The sequence below is a fragment of the Gobius niger genome, assembly GCF_951799975.1.
Source record: "Gobius niger genome assembly, chromosome: 3".
NCBI lineage: Eukaryota > Metazoa > Chordata > Actinopteri > Gobiiformes > Gobiidae > Gobius > Gobius niger.
In genome coordinates, this window is record NC_136854.1 from 6,440,843 (window position 1) to 6,460,028 (window position 19,186).

General features: G+C 45.6%; 2 protein-coding genes across 2 annotated transcripts in view; both read left to right on the forward strand.

The window, feature by feature from the left end:
* The window catches only part of LOC306961346 (bromodomain-containing protein 4-like), a 461,990-nt gene that overhangs the window by 216,274 nt on the left and 226,530 nt on the right, over nt 1–19,186 (forward strand). The window lies entirely within an intron of this gene.
* Nucleotides 1,309–7,374, forward strand: LOC306960589 (intercellular adhesion molecule 3-like; the record flags this gene model as incomplete). The annotated part of the gene is made up of 5 exons (XM_079553020.1): nt 1,309–1,314; nt 2,333–2,468; nt 3,100–3,453; nt 4,818–4,946; nt 7,012–7,374. The coding sequence occupies 5 exons, from the start codon at nt 1,309–1,311 to the stop codon at nt 7,080–7,082; spliced, it is 696 nt and encodes a 231-aa protein (XP_079409146.1). The 3' UTR covers nt 7,083–7,374.

Here is a 19,186-nt window from a genome sequence, read left to right on the forward strand (position 1 = left end):
AGCCTTTACGATGATCACACAATGAGCCTGGCTTTGCACATGTGTGGTTTATTGCAGACTTTTCATCAACAATGAGCTGTAGTCGATTATAACAAGCTAACGGGTAACCTCGAAAAGCCATTGTCCACCTGCACAGATAATGTCCATCTTTTGAATTGTATGGGCTCCTGCAGATCCTGGTGTCGTCCATGGGGGTATAGTTAGAGATCCATAGGGCATGGCAGTTGCAAAGAGCGACTAGAGCCTCCAAATTAAAATGCACCGATCGTAGTTTCAAGACTGTGTTGTCATGCCACAGACAGCGTGTGGAGGGGGCATGTCGGAAAGGGTCAGGGAGCAAAGAGACAGAGGCCTATTTCAAGACGTTCAGGGCAGCCATTTTAAAAGAGCAATTTTCTACAAGGCAGTTATTTTAATTTACTGCATTGACAGACCAACAGAAGGTTGCGTCATCATTGTAATGGGCTATAGACTGGTGCTAGTTGTGGAACGTGACTGTAAAGTCATCCCTGTAAAAAATTGAGATGCTACAAATGTTAAGTAAGTTAAAGCAGTACTAAGTAACTTGTTTATCTTAATAAATCCTTTCCGTAGTCCCTCTGGGGGTAATACAAGTGTTAATGGGATGATTGGGAGGTCTTCCCCTGGTGTGTCTGGCCAGAAAGCCACAATTGCAACTTGACTGCCACCAGACCAGAGTCACCAATACACACAAATGGAATCACAAAGAAGAAGCTAACAGGCTAACGGGTAAAGCTAACTGTGGGCTAGCACCACTTAAACAGTATTAACAGCCAAGTGTGAGTGAAAAATCTCCATTGTGTCATTGGATGCACAATATTCCTCTCTTCCTTTGTCTTTTCTGTCAGCGTAGGATTTACTCTCACGGACAATTAGTAAGTAACAAAATCAAATCACAACATGCTACGACACCTGCAGTTGTGCTTTTGGCCTCTAGGGGCACGAGTTGCTTAGTACTGCTTTAAGAGGGACCACAACTTACATTTTAATTGACTGGTTTCCTCTTTCACTGTTTTTGGTGACTCTTGAGTTTGTTCAGGGAAAATCTTTGCAAAAATGAAAAAAATATATATATCTGCATCCTTTTAGAACTGAGATCCGTCCCATCACATTAAAGAGTTGTTCAAAAGATCAGACTCAGTCATGACGGTCACTTTATGAACAGCTTGGGGAACCTCGGCTGTGTCTGAATGTCAATGTTCTGCCCAGCTCATTTATTATTTTTAGGCCTATTTCTATTTGAGCGGTGATGGAATTAATTGTTATTTACTTATTCCAAAGGTCTGAATGAGGGTACAGGGGATAGCTTTGGTCACTTTCATTTTTTTTGCCATTTTTGAACAAAATGATTAATGGGTAAAATGTAAAAGCTAAATGTATAAAGCTTTGGGCGGCATTGTGGTGCAGTGGTTAGCACTCGTGCCTCGTGGCAAGAATTTCCTGGGCTTGATCCCAGGCCAGTCAGGGCCTTTCTGTGGAGTCTGCATGTTTAAGGTTTCTCCTAGCAATAAAACATGTACAATAGGTTCCCCTCTGGGGCCAGGACTACCCTGAAAAAAGTGGGACCTTCCTGGTGAAATAAAGTCAATCTAAAAGGCAGAACAATCATGACGCATGTGAAGGACAGTTGCAGTGTTTTCGGGGTTTATTTCTCCAGATCACTAACATAGGAAACATCAGGCACTTTCTTCTCCTGCCCGTAAGCAATTGTGCAAGACACCAAGGTGCATACAGTGCAAATCTTTCATGGATGACTCCAGTGACACAACATGGCCCAACACGACACAGCTTAGGTGATATGAAACAGCACTCTCACGGTTCCGCCCTGTCACTGCGGTGCGACAGCGCATGGTGAACATATACTCACATGCACAGTCGCACAAAGAGAAGCCAACAAACTGGCTCTTAACATGTGTATGGCAAAAACACCAGATAGTACAACACTACTGTTAAAGGGACTATATGGAGTTTAAAAATGTTAAAATTAAATATTTTCCTCCCCCTACATGTTCCTCCATGTCCTAATGTGTAGAATGAGCTCAGACCTGTTCACCACAACTGCCTCTAAAATCCTGCACTGTCACTCTAAAGGTGTTCATTCAGGTCCAAAGTGCCGTCATGCACGAGCTTAATATAAAACCTGCAGTTACGCATAAGACCTGAGGTGGCAGCAGTGAGTATGAAAATGACCAACTTGCATCTAGTCCCTTTAAGTGTTGTGTTTGTGATTCAGCACTTCAGAGGAAAAAAAAGAAAGGTGCAATATTTGAATGAGATGCCGTTGTTTTGACCTTGTGTTGCGTGTTGTTAGGTGAAGACAGAACCTGTGGTAGCATCGTTCCAGCCCTGGATACAGACGTCTCTGAGCAGTTGGATCGTCGAGCCCAAGTGCTTCTCTCTGACAGAGGTGGGCCAGTGTGTGGTCAGCTTACCCGTCACTGTCTACCGTGAGTACATTTTACTGTCCACATTTCCCTTCCCGGCTGTTTACTGTTTACATCGTAGTAGTTCCTGTACTTTGACAGCAAAAATACTGTAGTTTTATTTGGAATGTTCAAAAACAGATTTTTTTTTTTAATTGAATGGTTTTCTGTGGGTTGGTGCTCATCATGATGGTGAGAAAATGAGGACTTAAAGGAAGTGACTTGGTTGTTTCAGCTCAAATAATTGATCCCCTCCATTTTTTATTTATTTATTTATTTCTCATTTATTGCATTTGTTTTGCCCCATTTGTCCCAAATTTTTTTTGCCCCATTTTCTCTCGTTTTCCCAGTTTTTAAGATCAACAAAACACAAAGGTCATATTTGTAATCTTTAGAAAGTTTATTTATTTGAGCCAAAGCTTTATTTTATTTTCATGTATCCGAGCTGAGGCAAGAGACTTTCTTTAGTGCCGTCCCAAACCCCAACAAGGCCAGCAGTGGTATACTTTATTAATCCCTGTAGAGAAAAAATCCATTGATACAAATACATTTATAGATGATAAATATATATCCCAAAAATGTATTGTTTATCTGTTATTTATTGAACAATAAGTTGATTTAGTGATAATCGTGACACTGTGCTTTGTGTCCCCAGAGCCTCCAGAGAGGGTGTCTTTGACCTTCAGGAACCACACAGGGGCCCAGCAGGAGGAGCCCTCGGGGCCCCTGGCAGAGGGCAGGCTGTACGCTCTGCTGTGTGAGGTGGGGGCTGTGGCTCCTGCTCAGAACATGACTGTGGCCTTTTACAGGGGCCACAGGGAGCTGGGGGTCCAGAGCAGCAGGAGTTCACTGAAGATTCCAGTGAACGAGAGCTTCAGTCTGAACTACACCGTGAGCAGAGAGGACCACGGGGCCCACTTCTGGTGTGAGGTCCGACTGGAGCTGGGGCCTGAAGGACCACAGCCTCCTCCAGTGGTCAGGTCACAGCGCGTCACAGCTAATGTGCACCGTGAGTACAGTACAACATTAAAAACATCCTGGGCCTACTGCGCCTGTGATCCTAACTCTCCCTGTGTCCTTACTCTCTGTGTGTCCTTACTCTCTGTGTGTCCTTACTCTCTGTGTGTCCTTACTCTCCCTGTGTCCTTACTCTCTGTGTGTCCTTACTCTCTGTGTGTCCTTACTCTCTGTGTGTCCTTACTCTCTGTGTGTCCTTACTCTCTGTGTGTCCTTACTCTCCCTGTGTCCTTACTCTCTGTGTGTCCTTACTCTCCCTGTGTCCTTACTCTCTGTGTGTCCTTACTCTCCCTGTGTCCTTACTCTCTGTGTGTCCTTACGCTCCCTGTGTCCTTACTCTCCCTGTGTCCTTACACTCTCTGTGTCCTTACTCTCCCTGTGTCCTTACTCTCTGTGTGTCCTTACTCTCCCTGTGTCCTTACTCTCTCTGTGTCCTTACTCTCTCTGTGTCCTTACTCTTTCTGTGTCCTTACTCTCCCTGTGTCCTTACTCTCCCTGTGTCCTTACTCTCCCTGTGTCCTTACTCTCCCTGTGTCCTTACTCTCTCTGTGTCCTTACTCTTTCTGTGTCCTTACTCTCTCTGGGCCAGACCTTGTCCTTACTCTCTCTGTGTCCTTACTCTGTGTCGTTACTCTCTCTGTGTCCTCACTCTCTGTGTCCTTCCTCTCTCTGTGGTCCTTTCTCTCCCTGTGTCCTTACTTTCTCTGTGTCCTTACTCTCTTTGGATCCTTACTCTCTCTGTGGTCCTTACTGTCTTTGTGTCCTAACTGTCTCTGGGCCAGATCTTGTCCTTACTCTCTCTGCGGTCCTTACTCTCTCTGTGTCCTTACTCTGTGTCGTTACTCTCTTTGTGTCCTTACTCTCTCTGAGTCCTCGCTCTATCTGTGCCCTCACTCTCTCTCTGTGTCCACTACTCTCTGTGTCTTTACTCTCTCTGTGTCTTTACTCTCTCTGTGTCGTTACTCTCTCTGTGTCTTTACTCTCTATGTGTCTTTACTTTCTTTGTGTCCTAACTGTCTCTGGGCCAGATTTTGTGGCGGCGCAGGCTCTTGGCGAATTATTTTCCGAGTGGCGGCGCTATATGTGCCATTCGCCTCACAAGAGGAGATTACTCTCTTTGTGTCCTAACTGTCTCTGTGTCCTTACTCTCTGTGTCCTTACTCTCTTTGTGTCCAAACTGTCTCTGTGTCCTAACTCTCTTTGTGTCCTAACTGTCTCTGTGTCCTTACTCTCTGTGTGTCCTAACTGTCTCTGTGTCCTAACTCTCTTTGTGTCCTAACTGTCTCTGTGTCTTAACTCTCTTTGTGTCCTCACTCTTTGTGTCCTCACTCTCTGTGTGTCTCTGTGTGTTTCCAGTCCTGGAGGAGCAGGTGGAAGCCCCGCCCACCCTCTCCAGCAGAGAGCATGCTGGGAGAGCCACAGTGTCTGCGCAGAGCCAGCGAGGACAGAGACAGAACCCTGAGGTCACAGGGTCTGTAGGAGCAGGTCAGTGCAGAGACAACACTCTGAGGTCACAGGGTCTGTAGGAGCAGGTCAGTGCAGAGACAGTACTCTGAGGTCACAGGGTCTGTAGGAGCAGGTCAGTGCAGAGACAACACTCTGAGGTCAGAGAGTCTGTAGGAGCAGGTCAGTGCAGAGACAACACTCTGAGGTCACAGGGTCTGTAGGAGCAGGTCAGTGCAGAGACAACACTCTGAGGTCACAGGGTCTGTAGGAGCAGGTCAGTGCAGAGACAACACTCTGAGGTCACAGGGTCTGTAGGAGCAGGTCAGTGCAGAGACAACACTCTGAGGTCAGAGAGTCTGTAGGAGCAGGTCAGTGCAGAGACAACACTCTGAGGTCACAGGGTCTGTAGGAGCAGGTCAGTGCAGAGACAACACTCTGAGGTCAGAGGGTCTGTAGGAGCAGGTCAGTGCAGAGACAACACTCTGAGGTCACAGGGTCTGTAGGAGCAGGTCAGTGCAGAGACAACACTCTGAGGTCACAGGGTCTGTAGGAGCAGGTCAGTGCAGAGACAACACTCTGAGGTCAGAGAGTCTGTAGGAGCAGGTCAGTGCAGAGACAGTACTCTGAGGTCACAGGGTCTGTAGGAGCAGGTCAGTGCAGAGACAACACTCTGAGGTCACAGGGTCTGTAGGAGCAGGTCAGTGCAGAGACAGTACTCTGAGGTCACAGGGTCTGTAGGAGCAGGTCAGTGCAGAGACAGTACTCTGAGGTCACAGGGTCTGTAGGAGCAGGTCAGTGCAGAGACAGTACTCTGAGGTCACAGGGTCTGTAGGAGCAGGTCAGTGCAGAGACAGTACTCTGAGGTCACAGGGTCTGTAGGAGCAGGTCAGTGCAGAGACAACACTCTGAGGTCACAGGGTCTGTAGGAGCAGGTCAGTGCAGAGACAGTACTCTGAGGTCACAGGGTCTGTAGGAGCAGGTCAGTGCAGAGACAACACTCTGAGGTCACAGGGTCTGTAGGAGCAGGTCAGTGTAGAGACAACACTCTGAGGTCACAGGGTCTGTAGGAGCAGGTCAGTGCAGAGACAACACTCTGAGGTCACAGGGTCTGTAGGAGCAGGTCAGTGCAGAGACAACACTCTGAGGTCACAGGGTCTGTAGGAGCAGGTCAGTGAAGAGACAACACTCTGAGGTCAGAGGGTCTGTAGGAGCAGGTCATTGCAGAGACAACACTCTGAGGTCACAGGGTCCGTAGGAGCAGGTTAGTGCTGAGACAACACTCTTTACAATGAGGCCGGTTTGGAGCAGATTGGACTGGGCAGAACCTTTAGCTGGACACGTCTAGTCCCCAGCACTTAGAGACCTGGTGACCACTGCTGAGCTGCTGCTCTGCCCGTCGAACGTAAACTCTGATTGGATCTGATGAGTCTGACTGTCCACCAGGTGGTAATGAGCTGACAGCTCCTCTGAGCCTTTCTTCACCTGAGAGGGACACAGTAAGGACTGTGGAGGTGTGGCACTACATCAGATTTATGCTGGGTTTACACATAGCCACGATGCGTTACAAATGCCATTTTTCTGTCATGTGTGACATTTGTAACAGTAGTTAATACTAGTAGTATACCAGTAGTTAATCTTAATCAGGTTATTAAAAGAGCACATCGGCTCAGGACCTTTGTGATATTCGTGGAGATTCGTGGCATTTGGGATTTGTCGTCGTTATGTGTAAACCTTCCATTAAATGGCCACCTTTGACACTCCAAAGTCCTTTGAGTAAAATAATGTACAATATAAAAAGGCTGGATTGGTGACTTATACTTTAAAGGCTCTTTCATACGATGCAAGAGCTTTGTTCTTACACCGCCAAAAGTCATTTTTGACTTGTAACCATCGAAACGTCTTCAGTTAAAAGACGTTTCAATGGTTACAAGGCAAAAATTACAAAATATGCATATTAGACTAAACCTAGACTTGAACAAGTCCCGAGTGAGTTGCACTGAGGACTTGAGGTTGAATTGGACTCAAGAAACAGTGTCCTATATGTGTGTCCTATATACTGTATGTGTATTTTAAATATCTGTGCACTGGTGTCTCTGTGCTTTAGGACATGTTCCTGGTTCCAAGGCTTTCCTCCTGATGGCTCTTCTACTCATCCACGCCACACACTGGCTCTAAGAGAACTCTGCCTTCAAGAGAAAGTGATGACCCTTCAGATTAAAAGCCTGCGGTGTAAAAACAAACAGCGAAGATCCTTCAGAATAAAAGGCTGCTATGTGAAAATGTACAGTGAAGACCCTTCAGAATAAAAGCCTGCAGAGTGAAAATGTACAGTGAAGACCCTTCAGAATAAAAGCCTGCAGAGTGAAAATGTACAGTGAAGACCCTTCAGAAAAAAAAGGCTGCAGAGTGAAAATGTACAGTGAAGACCCTTCAGAATAAAAGGCTGCAGTAAATGTGTGCAGAGCGTATGCTGGGATATACAGTACTGTTCTTTGAGGTACACTTGTCGTAAATACAATACTCTCCCTTCACCCCCTTCGTGTTCGTGGCTGCAAATACCAAAATATGTTTCATTTCATTCAACTTTGATTCATGTTTGTATGTCAACGTGACAATTTCATCAGTTATCCAGTAACAATATGATAGGTTTCCAAATAAAATAAAAACAAATTCCAATAAACAATAATCCAAGTGGATATTTTGACCATAAACCCTTTTTTCTGTCCATGTGTACTCTGCTTTTGTTTTATTTGTATGTGTAAAAGAACTACTGCATATTTTCACTTGTGATGGTAGATGTCAACACTTTTTTTCATTTGTTTGCATTGAACTTTTGCTCTGACAACTGCCCGTGGCTTTAATCTCATTATTCCAAAACACTTGACCCACTGTATGGAGAGTGTGAATGGGTGAGTGGTTTCTGAGCCTAATGTAGGAAGCACGTTATAAATGTATTTTATAGTTTTTAAAGATCTACTGTCATCGACATTAGATTGTATTGAATTTGTTTAGTGAAGGCTGGAGCAGGACGTCGAGAGCACAGAGCTGGGGATCCCAAAAGGATTTCACCATAAAAGATAAGATAAGATAAGATGGTACTTTATTGATCTCACAGATGGAGAAATTGCATTCGATGAGAGAGCATCCGGCAGCAGCACCCATTCAGTGCGCACCACTCTTTTTCTTTTCTTTGGTGAAAGATTGTTGTGTCGCGGCCGCCATCTTCACTGTTTTGGTCACAGGAGGAGCACTGGTTGATGGGAAATCCGTAGACGATGACCACGGCGGTGGAGCTCTTGCGCTTGGCCACGATGTTCTTGGCCACTCAGGTGTAGTTGGCCGTGTCGGACAGACGCGCCTGTTTGATGATCAGGTTGTGTCCACGGTGATGTAGAAGTTCCTGTCCTCGGCCGGGTCGATGATCTCGTTGTCCTTCAGCCACTCCACCCGCATGACCTTGGAGGATGGAGAAACTGTAGCTGCCCTCTGTCTCCTATGATCATCTGAAACGGTGCACCGCCTCCTGGGCTTGTCCCCGTCTCAGAGCGTGGTGTCCTGCACTGGTCAGCTCCACCTCGTCCTTCCTCTTCCTCCTGCACAGCTCCATCCACAGTCTTTCACCATCTCCTCGTTGGTCCCTTTTGTTGTTTCCTGTAGCTCCTCTTGTGACGCCTCCTCCGTGCTGCAGGTGTGGGGGCTCTTGGTGCCTCTTCACTGTTCAGTGTCTCAGAAGATGTTTGTAGATCTCAAATGGGTTAAGCTGATAAGCTAGCAGTTTGTTTGCCTTCAAAAAGCTGCTTTCTTCAGGACCATTTTGGACTCTCAAAGTAAACAAATCCACCAAACCTCCACAAAAACACGGTAAAGACGTACAAAAGTATCCAGAAAAACAACGTGGTTCGCTGAAAAAGGCAAACAATTCAGCTGCACCAGGAGAGAGGGAGGTCACTTCCTGTTTTCACGTCGCCATGACGATATATATATATATATATATAAAAAAAGGGAAATATATTCAGAGTGTATTTAATACAAATCTTAATTGAAAACCACATAGATTTGTTTATTGAGGTCAGACGAAAGTAAATGACATAAATACATATCACTGAACCATATTTCAAAGTAAATTGTAAATGTAATGCCCCGCACTTATCGGCAGACTTGTAACTTAAACTTTGGGGGTTGCGGCCTTAAAGCAGTACTAAGTTTGCCTGGCTCTGCCATACTCTTCCCTGTCCATTCCATGCAGGGAGTTAGTCTGGTCACGGAGCAATTGGAGCAGTGTGAACGGGCGGGCCTAACGCGCACAGATTGTCAGTGAAATAAACCAATCGGCGATTAGCGGACGTGACGACAGCCGTGTCCAATTAAACAAATATGAAGTGAATATAAACTCACGCGGAGAACGCGAGGCAAAATCCTTGACTACTTCATCCAATGATTAGTTTTGGCTGATGTTAACGTTAATTGAACAAAAAACACAGAGGTGCAGCGAGTGACGTAACCTTCTCATTTCTCTGTGACGGTCGTGATTGGTTCGGCTCGGCCTTAGCCGCCAATCAACAACTTGTCTACCGTGCGTGGCCAGACCCACCTTCTTTCGTGCAAAAAGAAGGTGGGTGTGGTTTATCAGGCTAGTACTAAGTAGCTCTTCCCCCTAGAGGCCATAAGCGCAACTGCAGGTGTAGTAGCAAGTTACGATTTTTTAACTTATTAATTGTCTTGGAGAGTAGACAGGAAAGGCGAAGGGAGAGAGGGTTACTGTGCATCCAATTATACAATGGAAATGTTTTTTTTCACTCAAACTTGGCTGTAAATACTGTTTAAAGTGACGTTAGCCCGCAGTTAGCTTTGCCTGTTAGCATGTTAGCTTCTTCTTCGTGATTACATTAGTGTGTATTGCTTGCTCCGCACCGGTGGCAGTCAAGTTGCAAACATGGTTTTCTGGCCAGAGACATCAGGGCGAGATGAAAGACCCTCCAATCATCCCCTAAACACTTGTATTACCCCCACAGGGACTACGAAACGGATTTATTAAGGTAAACACGTTACTTAGTACTGCTTTAAGTGTTAGAGAAAGTTTGAGTTACCTGGTCTAACTAAATCTATCCCATGGATATACATCCTTGGGTTCTGTTTCGTATGGGCTTCGCTACTGGTTATAAACCGAGGTATCACCTCCGCCTGAGAGATAAAAGCATCTACCCACTCCAATCATACCAAGATGATGGCACATCCACCAGGGGTATATAAACCCCCTCGGCCCACCGCTCATCTCCTTTTTTAACTCAGCGTTTGAGAGAGCAGGACTCAATTCTTCTACGAACAATGCTTCTAGCTTACCTTTCAGGATCTTCTCGCCGCTTCTCCGCTCAAAGATGACTTCACCTGCCGGTGTCGAGCTCCGCAGATGCCGAAAATGTCCCTCCATCCTCCTTGCCGAGGACTGGCACGAACTGTGCTTCCGCTGCCTCGGTTGGCATCATACAGCGGGGGACACTGACTGTCAGGCGTGCTTAGCGCTCTCCGGGGAAGAGCGCGGATGTCGCCGGGGTTTCATGGGCCCGGGTTCACCGGAACGGTCAGCTCAGGATGCTGTGGATGCTTCCGGACCAGGACCCGGTGCCTTCATTTAGCCCCAGGAGGAAGGATTGGAGTGAACTTGATGAGGAAGATGATCGCCGCTGTTACGAAGAAGATGCTGACTCCATCTTCTCCAAGACGCCGTCAGGGGTACAAAGGGATCGTTTTCCCTTGGATTATCTCCCTGCTTTGTTTGTGTCTGCCGTGGACCGTATGGAGATTCCTCTGCCCCCGTCTCAACCTGCTGCTACGGTGGATGACTTCACGGAAGGCTTGGCTAGTCGTTCCCGCAGAAAACCTTGCCCTGTCGTGATGTGACCCCGTTATGGCACCTATCATGCACTTCGCTCAGCAGGAATGGGCTCATCCACTTGCGGCAAAACATCCTGCGCTGGGATACGGGCCGTATTCTGCGGTGCAGGACTGGAAGTGTCGACCTGGGGTTCCGCTGATTGTTCCGTCCTCATCCCCTTGGCCGGGCGATAAGGCGTTGCTCTCCTCTGACAAGGATAAGCTTACGATGGCCGTCTTGGACCGCTGCAATGCTAATGCTGCTCAGGTAGTGGAGTTAGCTAGCAACATGGCTTTTCTGGCGGGCTCGCTGGATAAGCTCATTCACGGACGCACCGAACTGACCCTGGAGGAGCTCGAAGAGGTTCAAACTACGGTGGCGTCCTTCCTCCATATGTCCCAGGCTTTCGCCAATGACGGTAGCCATTCAATGACGGCGACTCAGGTGGGATCTCACCATTTGTGGCTGGGGCTTTCCTCGTTGAAGGACCTACCTGAACAGGCAGGGGGGGAAGCCTTGGCCCATGGGCCGTGACGGTTCGTCTCATGCCTCCTCTGCTGCACAGGGTGAGGACGGAGGGGTTGGTCATTCTGATAGTGGCCCCAGACAGTCCGAGCGCCAGGCAGGGGCGGACTGGCCATATGTCCATTCTGGAAGGGCACAGAAGGGCCGCTGGCTCTCGGGCCGCTGTGCTGGCCTCTCAATTTCTTCCTTGTACAGACATTAAGGCCAGAGGGCGCTGCCATGCGACCCTGCGGTTGCACAGTGAAACAGCAGAAAGAAGGAGAAAAACTGCTAGCTCTTGTTGAGTGACTACTCTGAAGCTATCTGGTGATCCAATGGGGACGTGGGAAGAGTGTGTAACGCAGGCGATCAGAGCAGAGAAATGGGAGACAGTGCGAAAGGTGGAGAGTTGAAGGTGCTGTGAGGGGTTTGCGGCCCTTTTGCAGAGCAGACAGTTTTACAGCGAGTGACGGAGACAGGGAAGCAGCGCCGCCGCGGTGACGGACGCTTCTTGAACGCGTCGGCAAAAGCAGCAGGCAGACGTGGAGCAGAGAGATGCTGGTGCAGGCAGGCGTGATAGCGTAAAGAAACACAACGGAAATTATTCATAATGGACAAAAAAGCTGAAAAAAAAAGACTTGCAGACCAGCAAATGAGGCCACAAAGTATAAAAAGTTAACACAACTGTTTGCTAGTAGTAACAGTGCCACCACTGACACAACAACTACAGCACAAGAAGATGAAGAAGACACTGCACAGGGACAGTCAGGAGAATCTGCCAAAGAGACTCAGTCAGATGATAGAGAGAAAGCGGTGAGTAACAGTAAACGGATTGTTAGCTACATGAGGTTTAAAAAACACACTTTGTCAAAATAAAACCAGGTCAAAACCAAGATGTGTCTATGCTGCAACAAAACCAGGGATAACCAGGGGTACTGCTGAGTTGAATATCAGAGCTAAAACTATGTTAAACCAAATACTATTCCTTGTATAATAACAATTGGTCTCTCATAATTTAAAACTACCATACTGTTTGTTTGTTTGTTTGTTTGTTTGTTTGTTTGTTTGTTTGTTTGTTTGTTTGTTTGTTTGTTTTTACCCAGATTGAGAGTAGAAACATCAGCAAGGACGATGCCTCAACTGACAATTATAACTATTTTCAGCGACCCAAGTCGGAGGATAAGAGCCTTAAACATTTTTTCTCCTACCAACCTTAAACAAAAACAAAGTCAATTTCTATTCAGAGAGTACTAAAACACAAAGATGGTACGGACAGAAAATGGCTCACAAACTGTGAAGAGACCCATTCATGGTTTTGCACTGTATGTCTAGCTTTTGCAAAGCCAAATGAAATCAGTCCCTTTATTAAAGGCATGCAAGACAGGAAACATCTCAAGGGTGGAGGAACATGAAAGATGCAATATGCACAGACTTAGCACTGAGGCAAACTTTTTGTGGAGTTCTAAATCTGATGTAAGCAGCCTGCTACAGAGTTCACAAAAATGGCACATAAAGATCAAGTTAGGAAGAGAAGTTTTAGAACATGTGGTGAAGTTTATTGGAAAGAGAGGACTGAGCTACAGAGGCAAGACATCTGAAGCAGCTTATTGCTTAGATGATGACAGCGCTGACCGTGGGAACTTTCTTGAGCTCCTGATTCTTCTTGGTAAATACGACATGTGCCTTAAAGATCATCTACAAGCATGTGTAAAGAAAAGTAAGCAGCCACAGTCTAAAGGAAGAGGCTCGGTTGTTACATTTTTGTCCAAAACAACTGTAAACAATATCACATCCACAGTGCAGAAGCTTATCCAAGAGCACGTTGTAAAAGAAATAGTCCAAAGTGGAATGTTTTCAGTGCAAATAGACACAACCCAGGACTGTTCAATGTGTTGCTGCTGAAACGCTTCAATCTCTTCACAAGCGCATACCGCATCCTTGGTTTAGGGTACAAGTTCCTTCTTACTCTTCCAGTCTGGTCACACAGGTAGCTTGTGAAAGAAGTTTTTCAATCCTCAAACATGTCAAAAGCCGTTTAAGAAGTACACAAACTCAAGAGCACTGAGAGGCATTTATGCTCATGACATCAGAAAAGGAAATCCTCATGTCATTGGACGGTGATTTGGTGATTGACAGAGTAGCAGACAAAAGTCAGTTACTAAAGAAACTTCTGCTCCCTCAGCATTAGGTCATGTTAATCTCACAGGTAACAGACACTTTGCTTCTTTTAAGACAGTGTTTGTTTCAGCGATCAAGGACTTGAATAAAAGACAGTTAATTTGATAGTCTTGTGTTGACATTTGTGTCTATAAACCTAATTTGGTCCTGATTGTTTTTCATTTTACCATTTGGATTTGCTGTGGATGTTGCATGTTTTAGTATCCATTCAACTTTGTTGTGCAAAACATCGCATTTCTCACAGGATATGTTGGTGCAATAAGTTTGAAAGCACCTAAATAAAACAATTTCTCTATTTTATTTAACAGCTCTGATTTAATTGGTGACACAACAATTGTGGAAGAAAAATGATTGTAAATTTATGTTGAAATGATGCCGCGGTTACGCTAATTTGGGCCGGGCTGGTCAGATTCCGGGGCTGTTTTTTAGTCCCAGTCCGCCCCTGGTGCCAGCACAGACTGATTTTGGGATACCCATGGTTTGAGTTGCACAGTCTGATCGTCAACTGGTCACAAGGGAATGTTTCTTCCTGGGGGGTGGAGTGTTACAAGAAGTGTTTTGACTCACCTGAGGCTGTTCTCTCTGCGTCCGAGGCTGAGCCAGTCTGATTTTTCTGGTATCTCCCGTGTTCCCCCTTGTTATATGGATCTCAAGGAGGTTTTCAACAAGGCCAAGGCGACTTCCTTGCCTCCGCACCGGCCCTATGATTGTGCCATTGACATTCTGCCGGGTTCCACCCTGCCTGAGGGTCATTTGTACTCTTTGTCGGGCCCCGAGACCCGGACCATGGAAGATTATATTAAGAAGTCTCTCTCTGCTGGGATAATCCGTCCGTCTTCCTCTCCAGCTGGGGCGGGTTTCTTTTTTGTTGGAAGGAAATACAAGACACTTAGGCCCTGTATCGACTATCGCGGACTTAATGCTGTCATGTCATGTTGGTTAAGCTCTTTTTTTGTGCTATTTGGTCATTTTAGTCATTCTGTTTTATTTTGAAATCTTACCTTGTTTCTCGTTTCAGACTTCCTCTCTGCCCTTTCCTGTTTCCCCACCTGTGCGATTACCTGCCTCTCGCCTAATGTGTGACACCTGTGTGTCTTTGCCCTCCCCGCCCTTTAGTATATATAGGCCCTGTCCCAATACTCGCACTTCCCCCCTCGCGTCCCTCATATGCGCGTTCCCGATGATGGGTGCGAGTGCGTAGGGTGTCCCAATCCTCCAGAGGGGTCTTTCGCCCCGCCCCCTTTGCGCCCCTGATCCGCACTTCGCCAAAGCCCACATCCAAGTGGACTTTGGCAAAGCATATCGCCCATAATTCTTTGCGGTACAGCCCAGAGAGACAGAAATATGGCTGCATCCGTCGATCTTGCGCCGAAAAAAAATGACTTTTGATTAAATGTTTCAACTTTTCTCTTGCTGTTTATCTGTAAATACACTCACGGTTTGCCATGTTACTTGGAAAGAAGCATAAATATATGATGAAGCACTGCGACGATGTGCGCACCAGTATTTACGGACATTATGCAACAATTTCAATACTTTTTTTTGTGCTGTCATTCATTAAAATCCAATTTCAACTTTTCACTTAAAAACTTACCAGATACCAGTTGGTTACCCACTCTACATTTAAAATAAAAAATTATACAGCGAGCTCAAATAAATTACTAATATCTAATATATACAAAACAAAATGACCTTCAACTTCATTAAGTTTAGGTCTGAAAATGACGCCAGCCGCACTGTCCAAATTCTGCAGTCTTTGCACTTGTGACCTGCACTCGAACAAGTGCACACTTCGCAGAGGAGCGTAGGGCGCAGTGTGGGGATCGAGTCTTCCCCTTTGTCTTTGTCCTTGTGCAGGTAATCATGTCATTTTGTTCTTGTATGTTTTAGGTTTTTGACTGTTCTGTGTGTGGTCTTTGTCCTTGTGCAGATCTTGTGGGAATTCTTTGTTATCTCCACGTTAATAAAAGAAAAACTGAGCAATGCATTTGGGTCTTCTGTGCTGAGCGTGATCATTTGTAGCAAAACAACATGAAGCCAGGTACCCGGCTTTAATCAGTCCAATATTATATTCCATTAACCGCGGTGCATTCAGAGTCATTGTGACAATATTATCGTCACAAATACAAAAGACATGGTCCAACACTCACTCCATAACGGTTTGCTTTACACATTTTTACTCCAGAGTTGCCTATTGTCTTACTCTTTAAATGTCTACAGTCTCCCTTTAAAGGAACGGTTGCTGTGTGATGAAATAAAGATTTGCTGCATATGTGACTTTAGAAAGTTTGTATTTGAACTGAAAAGCATCGAGGGTTTACGCTGTGCATGAAAGCCTTCAAAGGATTTCTACAGGCCATATTTAATGCGTTTTAAAGCATTTTTTTAATGTCCAAACACTACATTTTATACATTTTAATGCCACAAACAAACAAAAAAACAGTGCATATTTTATTTCCTAAAATTTGCAAACATTTGATCAAAAAGTGGAAAGAGATTTGGACAGAACAATATGGTCAATTTCAGCCAAAACAGCAACTTAAAGGGGCAAGATGCATGTTCAGCACCTTCTATGTTAAGCTCGTGCATGACGGCACTTTGGACCCGAAGTAACATCTTTCTGACGACAGGATTTTAAAATACATTTTTAAACCTGTATTGTCCCTTTAAAGGGACTATAGGGAGTTTAAAAATGTTAAAATTATGTATTTTCCTCCCCCTACATGTTCCTCCATGTCCTAATGTGTAGAATGAGCTCAGACCTGTTCACCACAACTGCCTCTAAAATCCTGCACTGTCACTCAGAAAGGTGTTAATTCGGGTGTAAAGTGCCGTCATGCACGAGCTTAAAGGAGCTATATCATGCTATTTTAGCCATTCCAAAGTTAAGTATAGGCATGTATATGATATATTGTACATCTACCACTATGGAGCACTCATTTTTGTGAAAAATATAAGTGTTTTCTGGAGGTATTTTTCAAACCCGGAAGACACAACGCTTCGATTTAGTTAACTCCGCCCCCTCTCTCCGCACATACAACTTTACCGTAATATAAATAAACAACAATAAGTTAAGTTACTTCACGATGCAGTTATACGGAGTTGACATCTGCAACACAGCTTCATAAATGGCTAACACACAAGCTAATATGCTAACACACAAGCTAATATGCTAACCCGCGTTTGGACTGACTCACCCTCTGCTCCATCGCTGTTTACATTGTGGGACTCGCGTTGGTTATAAAAGTTAATCCACTTTGATTCTGGCGAAGGTTCACCAAACATCCATCAGAGACAGTCACAGAAAAACAATATTTTGGTGAAAGTCGCTGAATCCCGGAGAAAAAACAACTTCGATTGGCCTCTTCTTGAAAAAAGTTGAACAAACTCCTCGTCCTCGTAGCCAAACGCGCTTCTTTTTCTCCGTCCGTGACATTATCGTTAGTTAAGAAAAAAGAACAGATGTGTCCAGAGTAGGCAACGAGCTCCATCTTCAGCTGCAGCGCAAACATGACTGATCTGTTCAGACGCTCAGGGATGTGTTTGTTTGTTTTGGCACAGCTGACCTGGAAGCACCTCGGGCACATCCTTTTTTTTTTTTTTTTTTTTCTCTCTTTCATCTCTCTTACGACAGAAATAATGAAAAAGCTGTTTTACAAATTAAAATCATGCTGTAAGCATAGAATTAAGACATTACATTACAGACGTCGAGCACTTCCGTTCCGCTGTGACGACACAACTGAACACTCAGTCGTTCACCAGGAGAGGGAGGAGCAGCTGCTCAGAGAGCAGGATTCAGGACGATTACTGAGAGCTGCGTGAATGAAGCCACAAACCACTCTGGGATGTTTTTGATGAGGAAATAGCATAACAACATGGCTAAAAGCTCTAAAAAGTCGATTTTGCATGATATAGGACCTTTAATATAGAAGGTGCAGTTACACATATGACCTGAGATGGCAGTAGTGAGTATAAAATGGCCAACTTGCGTCCAGCCCCTTTAATATGCATTAAAGAATCTTTTTGTTTTAATTTTATTGTTTTTTTTGGTTGGGACAGTGCATGTTAATGAACATACATGGGTCTCATACATGTAAACAAGCTAAGTTTTACACAATCTTACTCAAACGTTTCCCGTTGTGTACAATTTCATTTTGAATATCACAGTATCCTGTCATTCTTCAGTTTGGCTGAATCTTATGAAATGAAACATGCCATAATCTACTTTAAAAAATAAAGTATTTGGCCATGAAACTGGATGTGGCAGAGCAGTCCTGTTTGTCACTGAGCAACATCTGCATGAGTCCTCAGATGTTTCTTTAGATTAGAGCCTTTAGTGAATGGTCTGTCACAAACTGAACAAACAAAAGGTTTCTCTCCGGTGTGAACTCTCATGTGCGTTTTCAGAGCACCCTTTTGTGTGAAAGTCTTCTCACAGAGGGAGCATTTGTGAGGCCTCTCTCCTGTGTGCACCGACATGTGTCTTTTCACATCCGTGTCACACTTAAACCTCTTCCCACACTCTGAGCAGCTGCATGGTTTGTCCCTTTTCAGAGCCGCCTGACTGAGAGTCCCCTCCTCTACGTGAGCCCTCAGGTGTGAGGCCAGTTTCATCTTGTCCACAAAGTGTTCCTTACAGACGGGACAGACGTGGTGAACCTGTTTCAAATGGTAAACCAGAGTGGATTTAGCGTTGAAACCTCTTCCGCAGACGGAGCACTTGAAAGGCTTCTCCTCTGTGTGAACTAACATGTGCCTCTGCAACTTGGAGTAAATCTGAAAGCTCCAGCCACACTCCGAGCAGCTCCAGGGTTTCACGTTTCCCGCAGGCCCCTTTTCCACATGAGCTCTCAGATGTGTGTCCAGTTGAACCTTGTCATGAAAGCCCGTCACACAAACCGGACAGGTGTGATGGACGTGCTTTAGATGTCGAGACAGACCGGATTTGTGTTTAAAAGGTTTGTCACAGGCTGAGCAAACGAAAGGTCTCCCCCCCGTGTGAGTCCTCATGTGCACTGTCAGGTCTCCCTTCTCTTTATAGCTTCTCTCACAAACTAAACACTTGTGGGGCCTCTCTCCAGTGTGCACCGACTTGTGCCTTTGTAAAACTGAACTCCATCTGAACCTCTTCCCGCAGTCCGAGCAGCCGAAGGGTTTGTGGTCGGTCACAGAGGAGTCAGGAGGGATCATGGCGTAGCTTCTCTTTGACGGAGACTCTTCCTGACCGTAGTCTTCGGAGCGCTCCGTGTCAGAGCTGTCAGTGTGCTCCGAGCTGCAGCCGGCCCCTGCTCCACAGTCCTCTCCGATAGCTTCCTCTCCGTTAGCTTCCTCTCCGTTAGCTTCCTCTCCGTTAGCTTCCTCTCTGTCAGCTTCCTCTCCGTTAGCTTCCTCTCCGTTAGCTTCCTCTCCGTTAGCTTCCTCTCCGTTAGCTTCCTCTCCGTTAGCTTCCTCTCCGTTAGCTTCCTCTCCGTTACCTTCCTCTCCGTTAGCTTCCTCTCCGTTAGCTTCCTCTCCGTTAGCTTCCCCTCCGTTAGCTTCCTCTCCGTTAGCTTCCTCTCCGTTACCTTCCTCTCCGTTAGCTTCCTCTCCGTTACCTTCCTCTCCGTTAGCTTCCTCTCCGTTAGCTTCCTCTCCGTTAGCTTCCTCTCCGTTAGCTTCCTCTCCGTTAGCTTCCTCTCGAAGTGCAGACTCGTCTTCGTCCTCCTCCATTTTGACCGTTACGATG